The sequence below is a fragment of the Tigriopus californicus genome, chromosome 12 (assembly GCF_007210705.1).
Source record: "Tigriopus californicus strain San Diego chromosome 12, Tcal_SD_v2.1, whole genome shotgun sequence".
NCBI classification, from domain to species: domain Eukaryota; kingdom Metazoa; phylum Arthropoda; class Copepoda; order Harpacticoida; family Harpacticidae; genus Tigriopus; species Tigriopus californicus.
The window spans coordinates 5,179,427-5,196,653 of record NC_081451.1 but is presented as its reverse complement, the minus strand read 5'-3'; the positions used below and the strand labels follow the sequence as shown (position 1 = coordinate 5,196,653).

The following is a 17,227-nucleotide window of genomic DNA, read 5'->3' as shown; positions in this document are numbered from 1 at the left end:
TGCAGAAGTTGTTCAAATGAATGCAAATAGCGCCTAAACCCTACAGTATGCACTATGTGTATAAAAAGACTATTTCTTTGAAGCATCCATTGAAGTTCTAATATCAATACCTTCTTTAAAATCTACGCTCATTCGAACATTCCTCTCCCAGCTGAAATTCTTTCTAGTTTTGCTCAAATGTATTTCCATGGAAAAAAAACATTAACGTTTTCTAATTCATCAAAAGTAAAAAGTGGACAATTGACCAGGATTCCCTTTGATGTATTTATTAGACAGGGGTGTGAGTTAAAAAGGAATAAAAGGAAAAAAAACTTGGGCTCGAGCAGTAAGATTTAAACGAGATAACAAATTTGTGATATATCATTTTCATTTCAATGCAGTCTGTAATTTCATTTGGGATCAGAACAAGGTCAACTTTATAAATATTAATCTTGAGCAACCCTTTTTGAATAGAAGAGGTCAAAACGAATGTGAGAAAGATCACCAACATGACCTAGATAGCACAAAACTGAATTGTATCCCCCCAATTGAAGATGGTCTTGACATTTTTTTCCCTTTGCAACAGAAATTAAAATATGTCAACTCGTTTTTTATTGGTCTAATTTGCAGCCTCCCAGAACTACAACCAGGTAATAGGATTGCTGACTATTCATCTGATGAATTAAAGAAAAAAAATGTCAACAATAAGAAGTCTTCTAAACATCCTTAATTTTGATCCAAATTAAGGCTGTTTAAAGAGCAATTCTAGCTTGGCTTCCACGGTGATACCCTCAACACCGATTAAGAGTTGGCACAAATGCCAACACTTCTACTAACAACTTTAGTTTTTATGACAGAAAAAGGAACAGCTATTGTAAAATATCATCTTGGAAAATCATTTAGATTAGAATATTAATCCATTTAAAGCTTGTATTAATATAACATTTTTAAAAGCCTAATTAATAGACGTTGGAGGTAATTTCAGTTGTCTTTTCACTTGAAATTTCACCTTGAACATCCAATATGCTTTTTCTGTGCCCAAAAAGTAAGTGAAAATATTTCAAGTTTTTGAATGATGTAGAAAAACCTGAAACTAGTTTGCAAATTATTTGAAACCTTTTCAATGTCAATATTTCACAACTGCAATGCCATAATTGTCACTCGCAAACCTTAACCCATTTTAATCATGAATCTTGACAAAATCATATTGAAGTTTCATAAAAATGTCTGCAGTACGTAGAAATTACAGCAATGACAACACATTATTTCTTGTTATAGGTACTATTGAAAATGACAATTGTGTGTCTTGCCAATAACTTGAAATAGAGTTAGAGCATTTTTCGATCTTTTTAGATGTGAAACGCAACTTTTTAAGTGTCATAACTAAGCATCTGCTGAATAGATGTTTATGAAGTTTCATGCCAATACATAAATAAGCTTATTTTTCATATTTTTTGACTATATTTTTGACAGTGATACATTTTAAGATACTTTAAGTTATTAACCATACTTATCCGAACTCCTTTTGAATGTATTTTTATAATAGTTGTTCCTTTTACAAAGAATGATAATATACTTGGATGTCTCTGCTTTCGAGCAAAACTGAACCAGAAATTTTAACCACGGTGCTCCATAATGTATTCTTGGAAGGATACTACTCTTTGACTGATACGTTGACATGATAAATAAGCCGCTTGTTGTAAGCGCACACTTCTCTAGATCAATAAACGAAAGCCATGTTTTTTGAACCATGCACTTTAAACTCAGTAAATCTTATGGTATAAATATTTATAAACAACAGTCACCATAGATGAGCAGAAGGAACATGTCGAGGTGGTTTTTTGATTGATTTCACATGAAAACAAGAATCATCTTTGCAATTGAACTAAATTCAATGGAGAACATGGTTTCCATCGATACCGGCCGTTCTGGTTGCGGCCATCCACGGTCCCTTTATCGCCGCTTAAATGGTGCTTTGGGTCCATATGGACCGGGACCCGCCACCAACTTGGCAAATTTAATGATGCGGTCCCCCACCGACCTCAGTTTGGGGCTATTGGCGTAGTAAGCCTGGCCGTGAACCCATCCGCCTTTCAAGGCAATAAAGGCACCCTTGATGCGGCGGATTCCGATCAGGACTCCCTTGGGAAAGTCCAAGAGCCTGTCTATCAGGCGCTTTTTAGCACTGGGCCTCCTTCGATAATGACGGGGAGGATGGTGCGGCCGGGGCCGCCTGTATCCACCATGACCTTGGGGTTGTGGGTGGTGGTGAGGATTCTGTTGCTGATGATGATGAGCATGGCCGTGCTCGTGTCCACCTTGTGGTGCATGGGCGTGTTCATGCCCATGATCGTGCCCGTGATTGTGACCACCCGAGGTATCACAGCTAACTGACACTGCTAACAAAACAAGGAGACATGACACTAGGGGGAGCCAGTTGTGGAGCCATGGCTGAAATGGAAGATTCATTTTAGTATTTTTCTTGCTCAGGGCGGCGAGAGTCTCTAATCTGTTCCGGATATCATCCCCTGCGCTTATGCATGAGTTGGCAGAATCTGCAGTAGTTCGTACTTTATGAATGGATTTTTGTAGAAACGTGTCTTGCCACTTCTGGCCATAAAGCAGACACCTCTTCAGCGATTGTCTTTTTTTGTGTTTATATGCCTAGAGATAGGCTTGAAATCAAATTTTTCGATTGGAACGCATCCGAAAAAAACTAACATCTTCCTTCTCACTTTGTCGATCATCAAATGAACTACTAATGTAAACGTTAGTTAATATCAACCAGATGAGAAAGAACAAAAAGAGCAATCAACTACTTGCATACATAAAATTGGTACAACTGAGGCATGGGAATGACTTGAAGAGCCACCATCTGATAAATAGGCCTCAACACTCATGAGGGATCTCAAAAATAGTCAGTTGCAACAATTAACAATCATTCTTGGACTCAAACCACATCCCGCTTCCGATTCTTGAAAATGCATTTAAATGGCCAGGAGCAATCAAAAGTATCAATTTCAACAAGATACGGTTGATAAAAACCCTCTTTCCTATGGCCCCCAATAACAAGACAACAAAGTCATTATAGGGGTCCCCACTTTCTAAATTACTCAACTGTCCAGCGCTTGAGCCTCTATTTCATTTGGTCACGCGTCAAATCTCTAAATGTCATCTTGGCAAGTTATACGAAAATGCAGTCAAAAATTCGATAGCCGGTTTGATCGATCCCTAATCATTCATTGTACGACAACAAACTCTATCCAGACATCTCCTTGGTCGTTTGACTAGTTGTTTTTGCTTTGCACATTTCGCCAAGGCCACGGATCCTCCTTGGAATGCAGCCCTTCAGAGCATTTGAGCCTCTTGAAAGATGGATGGATAGATTGAATGATTGATTGCCTTTACAATCTTCCCTCCTTGGCCTCTGATTTCTTTCAAGTGAGCAAACCCTCTCGAATCAAATCAAGGCGATAGGACTGGTTTCTCCTCCTTCAAATAGTACGTTCAAAAGTCAGACTTTTGACGAGCCTCCATTTCTTTCTTTTCCAAGAGCCATTGAGGAAGTTGACCTTTTATAAAAGAAATATACTTTTATGGCGTCTTGGCTCTAATAACAAACCAAACCATGTATGAGGAGGAATGTTGGTATCTCCCAAATCAAAGTTGTGGTTCTTCTTAAAGGAAGTTTTCCTCCTCAAAACCACATTTTGGTATCAAGTAATTGACTACAGGACGAAGATAAACACATGTATTCTACGTACTTTTGTTCAGTATTATTGTTCATCTTGGTTTTCAAGATTAATGATATCTTTCACTCTAATAGTTATTAAATCCTCGGGACGTCCTCTTTTCGATCAGACGACGTTCCACGGTTATTCATACCGAAATAGTTGGCCGAACGAACAATGCTAGTTTGGTATTTGGATCACCCTCAAAAGTTTCAAGAGCCTTTTTCAAGTTTTGCTTGGGTAATTTGTTACTCTTACCTGACAAACCCTTGAGCGGGCAGATGTGGTACGTATGAAGTTCATATTTTAATAAAACATATAGAACTATGATGCACCTGAGATAATTCCTTGGGCACCTCGAGTTTTCACCAAAATCTCCACATTATTCACCTGACCTGAGCACTACGATCAACCAACTCATTGGGAAAAAGTCTTGAGAATAGATAAGGCAGACAGAAAAGACGCGCGATTCGGGGTTCGTTCAAGAAATCGAGCCAGGCGTTTCGTTCGTTTCATCAGCACACATCCCGTACACAACCATACCTTGCGTACGCAAGATATGCGGAGCATTGGCCAGACCGCTTGAAGCGTACTTTTCCGATACATAAACTACAACACACACTAGGCTTGTTCACTGCCAACCAACCAATTAACCGTGATTTCCAAATGAAGATATATTTCTTCCGCCAGAGGCGACACCGGGGTCTTGGGCTTATGAATCTCAGGGCCCCTTTTTATTGACCAGTCAAAGACAAAAGCTTCGTTTTGATTTTTTGCAACTGACACACTAGACCAAGTGGGTGTATGTTGAATAGACCAATGTATCATTCTGCTCTCCGTTTGGACTTGCAAGTTTGAAATATCGTTTAGATGGGCAATGGAAATGCATCTTGGAAAGATCAACTCTCTTAATCAAGATCTTAACACATGTCAAGTTGTTCCGATGTTGAGTTTATACATTTGATTTCATGACATTATTCAGTTCTGATGCAGTTTGAGTTTCCCGTAACACAAGTAAAAACTTCAAATGCTTTACAGAGATGTTGAACAATGATTGAAATTAAATTATTGAAAGTAATTCCAATGTTTCCACTTTTTAAGGTTGCTGTCCTTTTGGTGAGCTTGATCAAAGTGGCGTTGATCAAATCAATTTTCCGTATACCACTCCAACTCACATTCACTTGATATCGGCGTTAAGCTCAAAAAAACGAAAAAATACCTACCATCCGTTGAAACTGATACAATAATTCATTCCACGCCAAAATAGGAATGAATCACTCCTTGTCGACTTCGACCCATCCCTACCAAATATTTCCCTGGAGCTCACAATGCGGGAAGAAGTTGAATCTTTGGTTCGGATTTGGCTGAGCTGCAGCCCTCATCCTATGGTCCTCAAAGACACTTCCCTGGCTGGAGTTTCTAGTCTCCCGCTGACCTTCAAGCGTACAGCATACGTTCGAAACCTCATTGCTACGCACCTTGAGGACTACTAATACATATTTCGCTTTCCAGGGCCTGTGAAATGGCTTCTTGACGCGCAGTCATCGCCAACCACCAGCACTACCAATACTAGTTCTAGCTCTTCAACTGGATTCCTCCACTTCGATCCCTTGGTTGTATTGCGGTAATTCTACCTTTGGTCATAACCGGGATTGGAACCGTTTTAGGACAACATTGAACCATCGAGACTGGATTTATTTGTCAGATTAAACCATGTCGAATGGTGCTGAAGGTCAGCGAAATCAACCTTGGTTCTGTGAGAAATTGTATCCGTCAGTTATGGGGCAACTTTCGGTACCCTCACACCATATGGAATCCACCCAGAAAGTACTTACGTCTGCATTGGCTGGACTGGACATTCTGATACTTCCTGGGACATAATCTCTGTGGTATTTGCACCAATACCATTCCCAAGACTAAAAGACAACATATGCTGATCATTTCTTGATTGTCAGCAGCGGCAAATCTAAATAGAACATGAAATCAACTCAAGGCGAACTTGGCTTTGGAAGAAAAAAATGGAATCATTTAGAGAAGGCGTCAAAGCGAATTTGCTTACGGTAGACTGCAAACGAATGAAAAGTGATTTTTTTGGTCGGTACACAGAACACCCAAAGAATGGTCAGGAAATGGAAATTGGAAGACCATTTGACCACACCATTGATTGCTAGCAAATAATTTCTTTGTTCTTCCCACGTGTAAAATTGCAGAAATGCCGGGTTAACTTGAACACGACCACAACTTAGTTACTGCGTTTTTTATGAGCAGTCATAAGATTCCCCCTATATAAAATTATTTAAGCAGAAATAATAGAAAGCGAAATATAAATCACTTAAAAATACAGATTATGTACATCAAACTTATTTACTCGAGCAAAATTTCATGAAGTAGATACGGGGATAAAAATTTCAAATGAATGCATAGCTGAGTCAATGCTTTAGAACTCAGATCTCGTTTTCCAATAAGCTTTGCTTTACATATAATTTTAAGGAACTCCGTACTTCACTTTGGATTATTTTGACCTAAACAGTTTTTATAAAGGAAACGTTCTGACTATTCCAAAAATGCGCTTTCAACTTAGGTACAGTTAGTAAAAAGTGCCATAAAAATTATCATTTGAATACATGCAATTTCAAAACTGTCTCAGAAATATTCTCATAATAAAGAGAAAACAGTGCATTTTGTTTTCAAAATATATATGAACGAAATCAATTTTCATTTTAAAGTTGGTTAATTATTTCCTCGCTTACCCCATATTTCAGAACCTACAAATATTGTGCAAGATATCACACCAATTCGAAAACTGGGCTCAAACTTTTTTGGGTAGCAAAATTGATTGCTACCCCTCAAAATCGCACCGTGTCAAGTCTTCTTCAACGTTCAAATAGTGCATCTTATCGTTGGTAGCTATGATGAAGCTTGCATGGGTTCGGATATCCGAGTCCTTCTTTCGCGTGAGAACAAAATGAAGCAAACCGACTAATTAGCTGCTGAACAAGTTTTCTTCCTTTGTGTGTTCAATGTCTCGAAATTCTCGAATTGTTCAGCATTTCCAATCGGCCAATCATCCTTGGTATTCCCCCAAGTCCAATTGAGGATTCTTACACAAGAGTAAAGTACAAGACATCATGGGCGACGAAAAAGAGGAAGGTGTTTCCGAATCACCTCACACCGGCAAACATGAATGAATGTATCGTGATTAGAGTTCGGATGATACTGCGGATGAAAAGTGCAGATGTCTAGTAGATGGGCATTAATATAGTGTAATATTTCAACCAAAAATGGCTATCTTTTTAAGAGAATGTACAGAATTTTCACCAAAAGCATGAAAAATCTAACGTATTTTTACGAAAATTTATTTATCATTAGATAAAAATTGGGAGGCTTTTTAATCCAGTAAAAAGATTGCTCGACAAGTTCCTTTGAACAACTTTACGAAAAAATCGGCACACATAAGTACAAACTATGAAATAATTGACCACGGAGTTTTGCACCTTGATTCGAGCTCTAAGGAATCTTTTAAAATGGTGGCTCGTGCTGGCAACGATTGGTGGCGTTTCGTTCCTGCCCTTCTCAAGGTCAAGGGGAAATGCACACGATCCCTATTGTTCATTCTCATCAGCAGTCGTTATGAACTCAAGAGGATCTTTGAAGTCCCCAGTATCTGTCTCTGTCAACGGTCAATGATCTCGGGACGAGTCATCGTCCATAGACAACTCATTCAGGAATGGACATGGTTCAGTGGATCGAACGAAAACGCGTGTGAGAGAAATGATGTCTTCCGCATGCTTCTGTAGACCAGGAGTGGCTTGTTTATATCTAGATTCACACCCCTGTGACGGTCTGGTCAAGAAATGCTCCCGCAAAGAGTGTTCCCTTGTACATACTACATTCAAAGCGCAATGCTTGATTAAATGACATATTTATTACGATGAGCCGTCATATTAATCTTTTGAGACTGAATGCAGATTAACAATTGTATTAAACAATGATATCTTTATTGGTATCCCCTGTTTCTATGAAAAACATGAGTGGTGAGTGTGCTTGGATGAAATACTTGTCTATCAGTTATGAAAAGTGAATTATTTTGAAGTCCAAACTTTGGAGAAACTGGTTGATTTCTGATCATGTTGGTTTTGGTAGTAGTTGAGGCACAAACTGATTAGCACATAAACCTCATTGATGGAGTTCTGACCTTATGACCTATGATAGTAATTCACAGTGATGGTCAAAGTTTCGAATTAGAATGAAAATCCTGCAGTCTCTCCTCATGGTTGTTAAGTTATTAATGCTTCTGATCCGGACCCATGATATTGCTTTCATTTTAACATTAGTGATGGGGTGAATCCAGACTCGAGTTTGAGTGCTCTTGAGTCTATGATCAAATTTGGAGCACTTGGCAGGACTCACGTCTTTCATAAAGGATGCAAGTCGATTTCCAATTCTCCAATTGGGCTCCGTCATGAATTGAATATGAAAGAAACTAGCCATAGACAGATGGCAACATTACCTTGATTAGTTTAGCCAAATCAAGACAGGAGTTTTGTTTGACTTGATTCCAGTAAGGGCTCTAGTCTATTGCCACAGCTGAGTTTAACAAGGGCTAAAATGTTAGAGAAGGACCACATACAGTAAGTCAACCCTTTGCAATTACGCACGCTGTATCTAAAAAGCAGATGGCTTGTACCTCCAGAAACAAATAAAGAAACAACACCTTTTGAAATTTTGGAGTGCTTTTTGACTTTTTAGCCAAGTAAAATGGTGCCATGAGGCAGATTAACAATTGATAGAGGCATGAAATAAAACCCAAATACATCAATTTTTGTAATGATGATTCACCTTTGATAGATGGGTGTGGGACATACATTGAATAATAATAAAAAACTAATGATTTACCAATAGTCCCAAATTACAAGACTTTTTTTTAAGTACTTCCTTACAGCTACTAGGAATGGGACCCCCATCAGTTCAAGACGGAAGAAATTATTAATCTTACTTGATTTTACATTCATAAGATATTTTATGCACCAACAAATTAGAGTTGGTGGATCTGGCTAGTCCTTGAATGTGGGGTTAATCAGGTATTTTGATCAATGAATTGTCTAAGTCTGACTTAAAGGATGCTACTAGATCAGCACCTGCAAACTCCTTACCAATATTTGAGGGGTGCAAATTGAGCAATGAAGGAGCCCAAGAAAGAAGAGAGTTGGGCTTCATTGTTCGAACTAGCCTAGACTCTCAATGGCTTAGAAATATTTGTTAAAAAGGCATTTTTCACCTTACCTAACATCCGAATGTTATCATAAAAACCATCAAGCAAGTTAGTGTGAATAATGTCTCCCACAATACAAAATCAATCATGCTCCATATTGTTCATTTCAAGTCCAGGTTTGCATAAGTGGTTTCGGTTTTGTACCTACCCCCAAGAATGTCTCGGCCTTGACACGAAATGATTTGGCGTTGCAAACATCTTTTTTCTTTCTCCCTTGCTTGGCCAAGGGCGCACAAAAATATTTATTTCAGCAAAACCACTACCCACTAAACTTGTTACAATACGCGAAAGCATAAAATATAATCATACACGCCGCCAATAGCTTGCAAATGAAGCGAAATGAGCCCGACACTACACTACTGCTTGGGCCATTCCATTCATTATCCCTTGACACTGAGCTTGTCCATCTCATTGCTTGGGTCACAGGTAGGATCATCCATGGATGCGTTGAAGCCTTCGACTTCGGCCAAAGTGTCCGCCTTGATAATTCTCTTCATGTTGGGTTTGGGATGCATCAAGACAAAAGGTAATTCGGCCGCCAATTCACCACCAATAGCACCCAAGAACAATTTGACCTAAAGGAGATGGTGGATGGAATAACCATATGAGGGCTTATAAGAAAACAATCAAATCAAGACGCCCTCTATGCGGAGCTCATGCCAACCTTCAAGTACATCCGTTTCATTCATCTTGTTCAAATTGAGGGTTGAACAAAATTGTGCTTCAGAAGAAAATACGGCTTGTCCCAAAAGTTTGTGATCCGAATACATGTATCGAAATTCTAGCTTTTGGATAAAAGCTGTCTCAAATAGTAAAGGAAACTTGTTTCTTGTTTAAAATCAATTCATTGTCTATTTGGTAGCAACTTTTATCCAGAAATACGTTATCCTTTTCAAACTGTTGTGTCCCGCTTGGTTTTGTAGAATAAAAAAAAAAGAAATAAGCACAAAAACTGACCAGTAGACCCCTAAACACAAAAAGCTTCACAACCATAAATGGTTATAAGCAATGCTCACATTTTTAATTGTTGCCATATTCTGTTAAAAGCCAGAATTTAAAAGAGCTCAAACGGAAAATGTGTGTCCATAGAAGGTGGATCCGACTTTATGGACAACGTGTACCCAAATGTAACGAACGATGACTAGTTTTTTTACGTATGACCCCCACTCACCTTGGCCGTATACGAGATGACCATCCCAAAGATATCCCTGCTGTTTTCATCTGCCAGCAATGTAGACGAGGCCAAATCCGTGTCCTCGCCCTTAAGGCGTCCATCCAGGGCAATCCCAAAGCGATCGCGCATGTTCTTCAGCGCAGGCGCCAATTTGATCACCTAAAATGTCCCCCCAAAACACAGGATTGATTTCAAATTCCTTTCTTTTTTCATTGATTTTTATGGGCGTCCAGTGTCGTCACCAAAAAGTGACTTACTTTTTGCATGGAGGATCCTGGCTCAACGGGACAACCCTCGGTAGTTTCCACACTTGCCACGCGAGCTTTGGCATGTCCGCCTGAAAGGCATAGGAAAACCAGTCAGTGGAATCCCAATGAGTCAGTTGATCAAATTCAAGGACTCAAGAACCATTCTAGGTAGAAGCTTAAGAGAGATTGCTAAGGGAGTAGAACGATCAGTTCACGGATCGCCTTGGCGTTGACATGTCTTTTCGCGCACAATGTTTGCTCACTTGGGAAGTGAGAACCTTACCATCAAAGATTCTTCCGTAACAATCAGATTTCAAAGCGAACCCCTGGGGCCTGGGAATTCAAGTCTGTCAAAGTTTTCTTATGTTTGATAAGTGGTATGTTCGGCATGCTTGAAGAGTGCACTTGACGCTAATTTACTTCTGCTTTGTTTGAATTGAGTTAGTTTGATCGCCAATGTCATGGTATTCAATGGCTCAGCATCTTTTTGATAGATACCTCAATATTCTTGCACAGATGATGTCGTAGGTCTGACATCAGATTCTACCAATTTTGAGAAAGACAAAGAAGTGGCAGGATATTGCTACGATCCCTTTTTAGACTTGCGAAAACAGAAATATTTAGATAGGGTCTTTTTGAGCTTGCCTCGATCAAGAGCAGGTCATGTTCGACTAAATGGGGTTTTAATCTTGGATAAATCGTTACCTAATTAAAAGTCTGCAATTTCACTTTAGTAGTCCAAGCTTCCAATAGTATGGAAGTTGCCTGCTTTGTAATCCCCAGACTGAACTAATGATGGCTCTTTTTCCATTTTGAAGAGTTGAATTAAGATTGCCTCTTTTTAGCATTGCAGATTCAATTCGCACTGTTCATGTCGACTTTCAACCACTTTTGCCTTTATCAGATCCCCAAACTCATTTGCAAAAAGTGAAATCGGGAGGAAAAGTGCTGCCTCACCCGTGAACATTGCAATGTCAATGCATTGCAAAATAGATACCGAAATTTTCTTCACCGCCTTGTTCGAATTGTTCTTGATACACACATTCACAGACACGGTATCGCCATGATGATACAACTGCCTGTCCAATGTGGCCTCCAACTCCAGTTCTCCTGTGACAAGTTAAAAAATCAGAGATCTCTCAACAACAAATAGTAGATTTATATATATAGAGAGAGAGAGGTATATGCTCCACCCACCTGGAGAGAACATGAAATCCTTGCGAACCACAGTGCAGGGTTGGCGACCAGGTTTCGTGGGGGCATACTGAATTTTACGAATGGCCAGGGACACGGCTGATCTCCGATGGGAGCGCTCCTTGTCCGTCTCCAAAACGTAGCATCGGACAAAATATTCCACGCCGCACGGCGACGCCTGGAAGAAATCGGGAAAAATTGCGTTAGCAAATTTTCGCGGAATGCTGTGAATAGTTACCACGCAACCTGTGAATCTTCGCCTGGCTGCAGAGTTACGGATGTGGGGGAATGACGGGGAAACGTGAAGTTAAACGGGAAGGACGACGGTCCCAGCTTTTTCATCAGCCTCTCTTGGAGCCTAACAGAAGGAAATGGAAGAACAATAAAGAAACGAAAATGTCTCTGTGGAGTTCATCAGTACCTGGTTAAGCTCGGATTATGCTGGGTGGGCGGGTAGACTTGCTCGTCGGCTAAAGTGAGTTCTTTCTTGAAGTTCAAGCCCATGGTTTCATCCTCTTCCCGACCATATCGGAAGGAGCACACCAATTGGGCATAGATCTGAAAGTATCGACATGCCTCAGCCGTTTAAATCAGCAAATGAATCGTACAAAGTTAAGGCCCATAAAACAAAGATACGAGCCTAGAAGACTCAAACAAAGCACCCAATGAGCGTAGGTGTCACATGCGATATCAATTAAATTTTCCTATCATCGATAAGAGAGGCTGTTAACTTTCTTGGCATTGATAATTTCCGTTATGAAAGAACAATTATTAAGCTAAGATGGGGTTTGTGATTAAAATTAAAAAAAACCTTTCAACAGAGTTACCGTCCAGACCAATTTTGTATTCAAGATATAACCTGATGTGCTTACTCTACTTCGCTCGACAGTGGATCAGATGAAACAATACTAATATATGTAGCAAAGTGGCCATCATAAGAATATCAATGTTACTATTCAAAGCAGTATACTGCTTTGAATTACATTCCCAATGGTGGTGTATAAACACGTTTATAGTTAATAAAAGAACAAAGAAAATACCACAAAGTTGAATGCACTTCAATTTTGGATTCAAATTCTAATGGTAGAATGCTTCTCTTAGAAATATGGTATCCACCCATTAATCATCCAAATATGACAAAAGGTATTCCAAAGGCTTAAAATTTCTCAGAGCTCTTATTCAATGTTTTGCCCCATTGTTTGTTTGCTTCAACAGCATATCCTTACAGATATAGAATTATAGATGGAGTGTTCATCACAGTAGAGAGCAAAATAGTGAAATGAAACACACTAAGGTATCAAAGCATCACATTGGTCATAATTATTCTTTAAGGTTGATTTTAAACCTGTGTGTGGTTGTAGATTTTTAACCGCACTCTGTTTAGGTGAAAGACAGTCCTTAACCATATTCAGGTTAAATTAAGTTTAACCACACTCGGGCTTAGAATCGGGGTGAGTACCTAGCTATGGTTGAAATAAAATATGAACCACACTAAGATTGGAAGTCTAGTTGGGTACCATAATTTGTTTGACATATGTTATGAACCAAGACAAGGAAGAACGAGATGTCTCAGACCTATCTTTTACTATCTTCCGACCCCGCCAATGTAAAAGTATGTCCAATCAAAAACCTTTGATCATTGGATGGTCAGATGATTGATGCCAATCCGGGGCGTTATGCCAAAAGTAAAGTAAGCTCATCATCAGTACCTGCCTCCCAGCCAAATAGTCATTGTCCACCAGAAGGACACCATCCACAGGGTCGGTCTCCGAGACGTGGTCCACAAAATCTCGTCTCCCAAGGTAGATGGTTAATTTGCTGTTGGGCGAGGATTTCTTGAACACTCGGAAAGAGACCACCATGGTGTATGTCTAGAAGCAAGGTTGCGAAAGTGATTACTGAGTCGATGTGGTGGCCTTCGAGGCCTTTAAATATGCGCTTTTCTACGGATTCTTTTGATTGACACTGGCTTCGCACCCTGACATCCCCCCCCCCTTTAGAGCTCTGCATTTGGCGTGATCTTATCAATAATAACAATAAATGTTTGAAGAACAATATAATGCCATGATTCTGATGTTATTTAGATATATGTTGTTGAATTTCTGGGCATGTATTCACTTCAATGAAGAGAGGAGAGGAAACCTGTTTGCGGATGATCTAAATTTTTTTCCGACGTATAGATACCCATAAGGTCTGCCAGTTCTTACGCAGCACCGAAACATTGAGAGCAATAACCATTTCAAGTACGTTTTTTAAACAAAACACGCCCAGGTATGTTTATCTCTCTTTGAAAACGAAAATAAAAAAATATATTATATGGCACACAATTCCGTCGCCAATAGGCGATGAAGTGCGCTTATTGACTTGATCAATCGCATTCGATGTATAACGTTTGGCGGAATTTCGCCAATAAAGTACATAAAATCTAATTTATTTTCTGTGGCATTTACCCTTTAGTCCCTTCAAAAGGGTCCATTGTTCTTAACGAGTATGGACGAACCCGTAAAACTGAACTGAAGCCTCGTTTCCTTAAAAATCGCTACGTTGAGTTCACTCACAAGACCACGTTTCAAATGTCTAAATGTGCAATTTGGAACTTTACCATTGGTCATCGAACACTGAATTGGACGGTGGCTGATAAATGTTCAGTAATAATATGTTTCCCGAGTTTCCTGACAATCTGACCACTGAGCCAATGATATATCCACGTGACATGTTGACATGCTTGCGTACTGTTACGTCGGGCTTCTTTTCTCATCCAGACCTGGAAACCCGCCTATGCAACTCGTACAAAGATATAATCCTCAAGCATCGGAATTTGGAATGCCCTAGTTATTATCTTCTTTTCTCCATCCGAGTTTTCGGCCGATCCCAAACGGGTCCAAGAGACTCTTCTGGCAGTTTCGCTTCACATGGTTATGTAACCCTCCTCAAAACCGGCCAGAGCCATCTTCATATCTGCTTCCAGGCTTCTAATTGTTGCCTGCTTTCTGCGGGGCTCTCGATTCTCAATGGTTCGTGGTTGGAATCACGTCCTCCATTGACTGACTGACTGACTCGCAGGTAGAGCCTACGTACATATGTACTATAGTGTGTATATACATACGTACCTACCTACGTACGTAGGGGTGCTTGTGTACCAAACCAACAACCACTCTTTAGGCCCCGATGGAAATGTAGGTTGTTCACTTCCAGAATTCCGAGTTGGATTAAAATTCATAAGACGTTGAGGAGAGGGGTTTCATTACGGATTGGCTAGGGGTCGTTGGGCAACGGTTAACAGTTAGGTTTGGCCAGTTGGGTCCAGGGGGCGCTTTTTTGAGGGGGGCTGGGTGTTTGAACTCACTCCGCAGCACTCCTCGCTAGGTACAAGTTTATACCACGTTCATCTTTTCTTTCATGGGTAAATTATGGGAGAGGTCAGTTAACAATGAGTTGAAGAATGGGCTCAATTGGGAGATCAAAACGACGCAGTTTGCTCGAGGACGGGGAAATGTTGTCAGGGTATGTAGTCCAACTTTGTTTGGAAATAAGGTTCTGTCTTTAAAGGCGAGGAAGGATGAAATTGGGGGTTTTATCTCGAGAAATGCGATTTCTCTTGACACATTCAGCTGAATGGTTTGCTCTGCTCTATTAATCTTCATTATCTTAATCTTCAATCGGGTTTTAAAGAGCAAACGTTGACTGAAATTGAGTCATGACGAAAGAGATGGAAAGGTGCAACTGTTATTTGATAGAACAAGAATAAAAAGCTCAAATTTTGAAACCTTTTTGGGGTTTTTACTTTTTGCATCGATATTTGCTTGAAGCAACAAATTAACAATATATTATCGAATCAAAATGAAAAAGTCTGCTCAATAGAAAATGTAAGATGAATGTTACCAAATGCTCCCTTATATTACCAAATAAGGGGCCGATTGGGCCGATTTTTATTTATTGCATTAAAACGCGTTTGTGTTGTTTTTTGGCCAATTCTATCAAAGTTTTATGTTTAATTAGTGACCCCGGGTCATATAACGGCCGGAAAAGAAATCGATTTCAAGACATATCACATGAAGTTTATTCAACAATCCACCGTGCCTCTTCCCGTTTCTTTTGGGCAATCTGACGTTACAAATAAGGGGCCCTATTGCCTCTTTATGTATGTAGACTTATTCGTGTTGACTCTGTCATAGTGGTTGAGTTTCCTGTTTGTCAACAGTTTATGAATAAAAAAAACAACGGACTTTGGACCTCTCTTTTACAATTTTCTATTGTTTTCAAACTCTCCGTCACACAAAGTGTTTTCGAATGACTTTCAACAAAGCGATCATTCATCAGATATCGAAGCTCCCCAAGTTCCACTTGAAGTATTTTTTTTTGTTTCTCCTCAATCAGAACCTAAACCTGAATATAAGAAAGACATACATAGGAACCACAGCTCGGCAGCGCGTGTTCAAAAGTGCTTTATTTCCTCCTCCAATATCATTGAGTCACCCTGTTCTTGGCAGATGAGCAACTTGCCCTCTCTTCTCCATGCCCTCAGGAACTTCTTGTCTTGTTCAAAGTCAAGTTCAAGTCGAAAAAAAGAGCCACCACCATCACCACCGTCACCACTATGGCCGCATAGACTGTGGAGACTCTCCGTCCAGGTGAGGAGGAGCATTCATGCCGATCGGCTCTTTTCCAGATTGTTTCGAGCCATGGGGGCCTAGATCTTGGATGGATGGAAGAACCAGGGTCTGGTCTGTTCTTGGCATGCATCTTCGTGATAAAGGGAAAGAATGAAGCTCTTTGCGTGCTTCCAGTTTTAGCTAGCGCCGAAGAGTCTGTTCAGCAGGAATGATGGTTGACCCAACAGAGATCGAATAACGATGCCAGCCAATCCGAAATGGTTACGTGAGTGCTGGAGGATCATAAATTTGGTACATATTACATGACCCGCACTTGCTTGAGATATGTGGATGGAATGACTGGAGTGTTTAGGTCGATAGGGAAGTATGTCTGTGCAAAAAGGGGATTGTCGCAATTCTCAGTTCTTTGATTTGTCCAGCACAAAGTTATTAGAGATGCTGCTTGTATTGTATTAAAAACAAGTTTCATCTGGTGTTCAAATTCGAAAGCGCAAATCATAATTTGATATGTGTTACTCAGTGAAATGGACCAAAGAGAAAAAGTTCCATCTTTTCTCTCCTTTCCTTCAGAACCGCTAAGCAAGGATGACGTAAGAAGTTGGTCCTCATTTAAAAGATGTTGAAGCTTAAAATAGGAGACCTACGTTACAGTTGTAAATAAACTTAATTTAAAAAAAAAACGTCCAATTATTTTGACCCAGAGTATTTATCGAATTAAAACTATTTGAGGAACCATCAGCGCTATGAACTTCATTTTCCATCAGACCAACTCATAAGAACTTAAGAAGCGCACTCTGACGGTCAAATGTGAACTACTTTTCCCATGGCGTAAGTTCGCTTATTTAGTAGGATGGTGTCGTTTCAAACGCCTCCATCCAAGCCCCTCTAAGTATCTCTCTGAGCCCTGAAGTCTCTCTGACTTCTCGTTGAGGAACTGAAAATCCGAAAAGAGCTCTCCGCGCGTTCAATCCAAAAGAAGGGACGTCCAAAAAGTTCAAAAGCCGCTCTCCCCGCGA

The 17,227-nt window shown here is 39.9% G+C and overlaps 2 protein-coding genes across 2 annotated transcripts; both read right to left on the bottom strand.

Moving 5' to 3' along the window:
* Positions 1-1,750: 1,750 nt before the first annotated feature.
* Positions 1,751-4,439, bottom strand: LOC131891637 (uncharacterized). Its single transcript, XM_059241265.1, has 2 exons — positions 3,969-4,439; positions 1,751-2,430 (listed from the first exon to the last, which is right to left on the bottom strand). The coding sequence occupies exons 1-2, from the start codon at positions 4,011-4,013 to the stop codon at positions 1,933-1,935; spliced, it is 543 nt and encodes a 180-aa protein (XP_059097248.1). The 5' UTR covers positions 4,014-4,439; the 3' UTR covers positions 1,751-1,932.
* Positions 4,440-9,179: 4,740 nt separating this feature from the next.
* LOC131892350 (phosrestin-2-like) lies at positions 9,180-13,512 on the bottom strand. The gene is made up of 8 exons (XM_059242164.1): positions 13,308-13,512; positions 12,020-12,156; positions 11,845-11,956; positions 11,602-11,776; positions 11,362-11,514; positions 10,414-10,493; positions 10,154-10,315; positions 9,180-9,557 (listed from the first exon to the last, which is right to left on the bottom strand). Exons 1-8 carry the CDS (start codon positions 13,458-13,460, stop codon positions 9,363-9,365), a joined length of 1,167 nt encoding a protein of 388 aa, XP_059098147.1. The 5' UTR covers positions 13,461-13,512; the 3' UTR covers positions 9,180-9,362.
* Between the last annotated feature and the right edge of the window lie 3,715 nt (positions 13,513-17,227).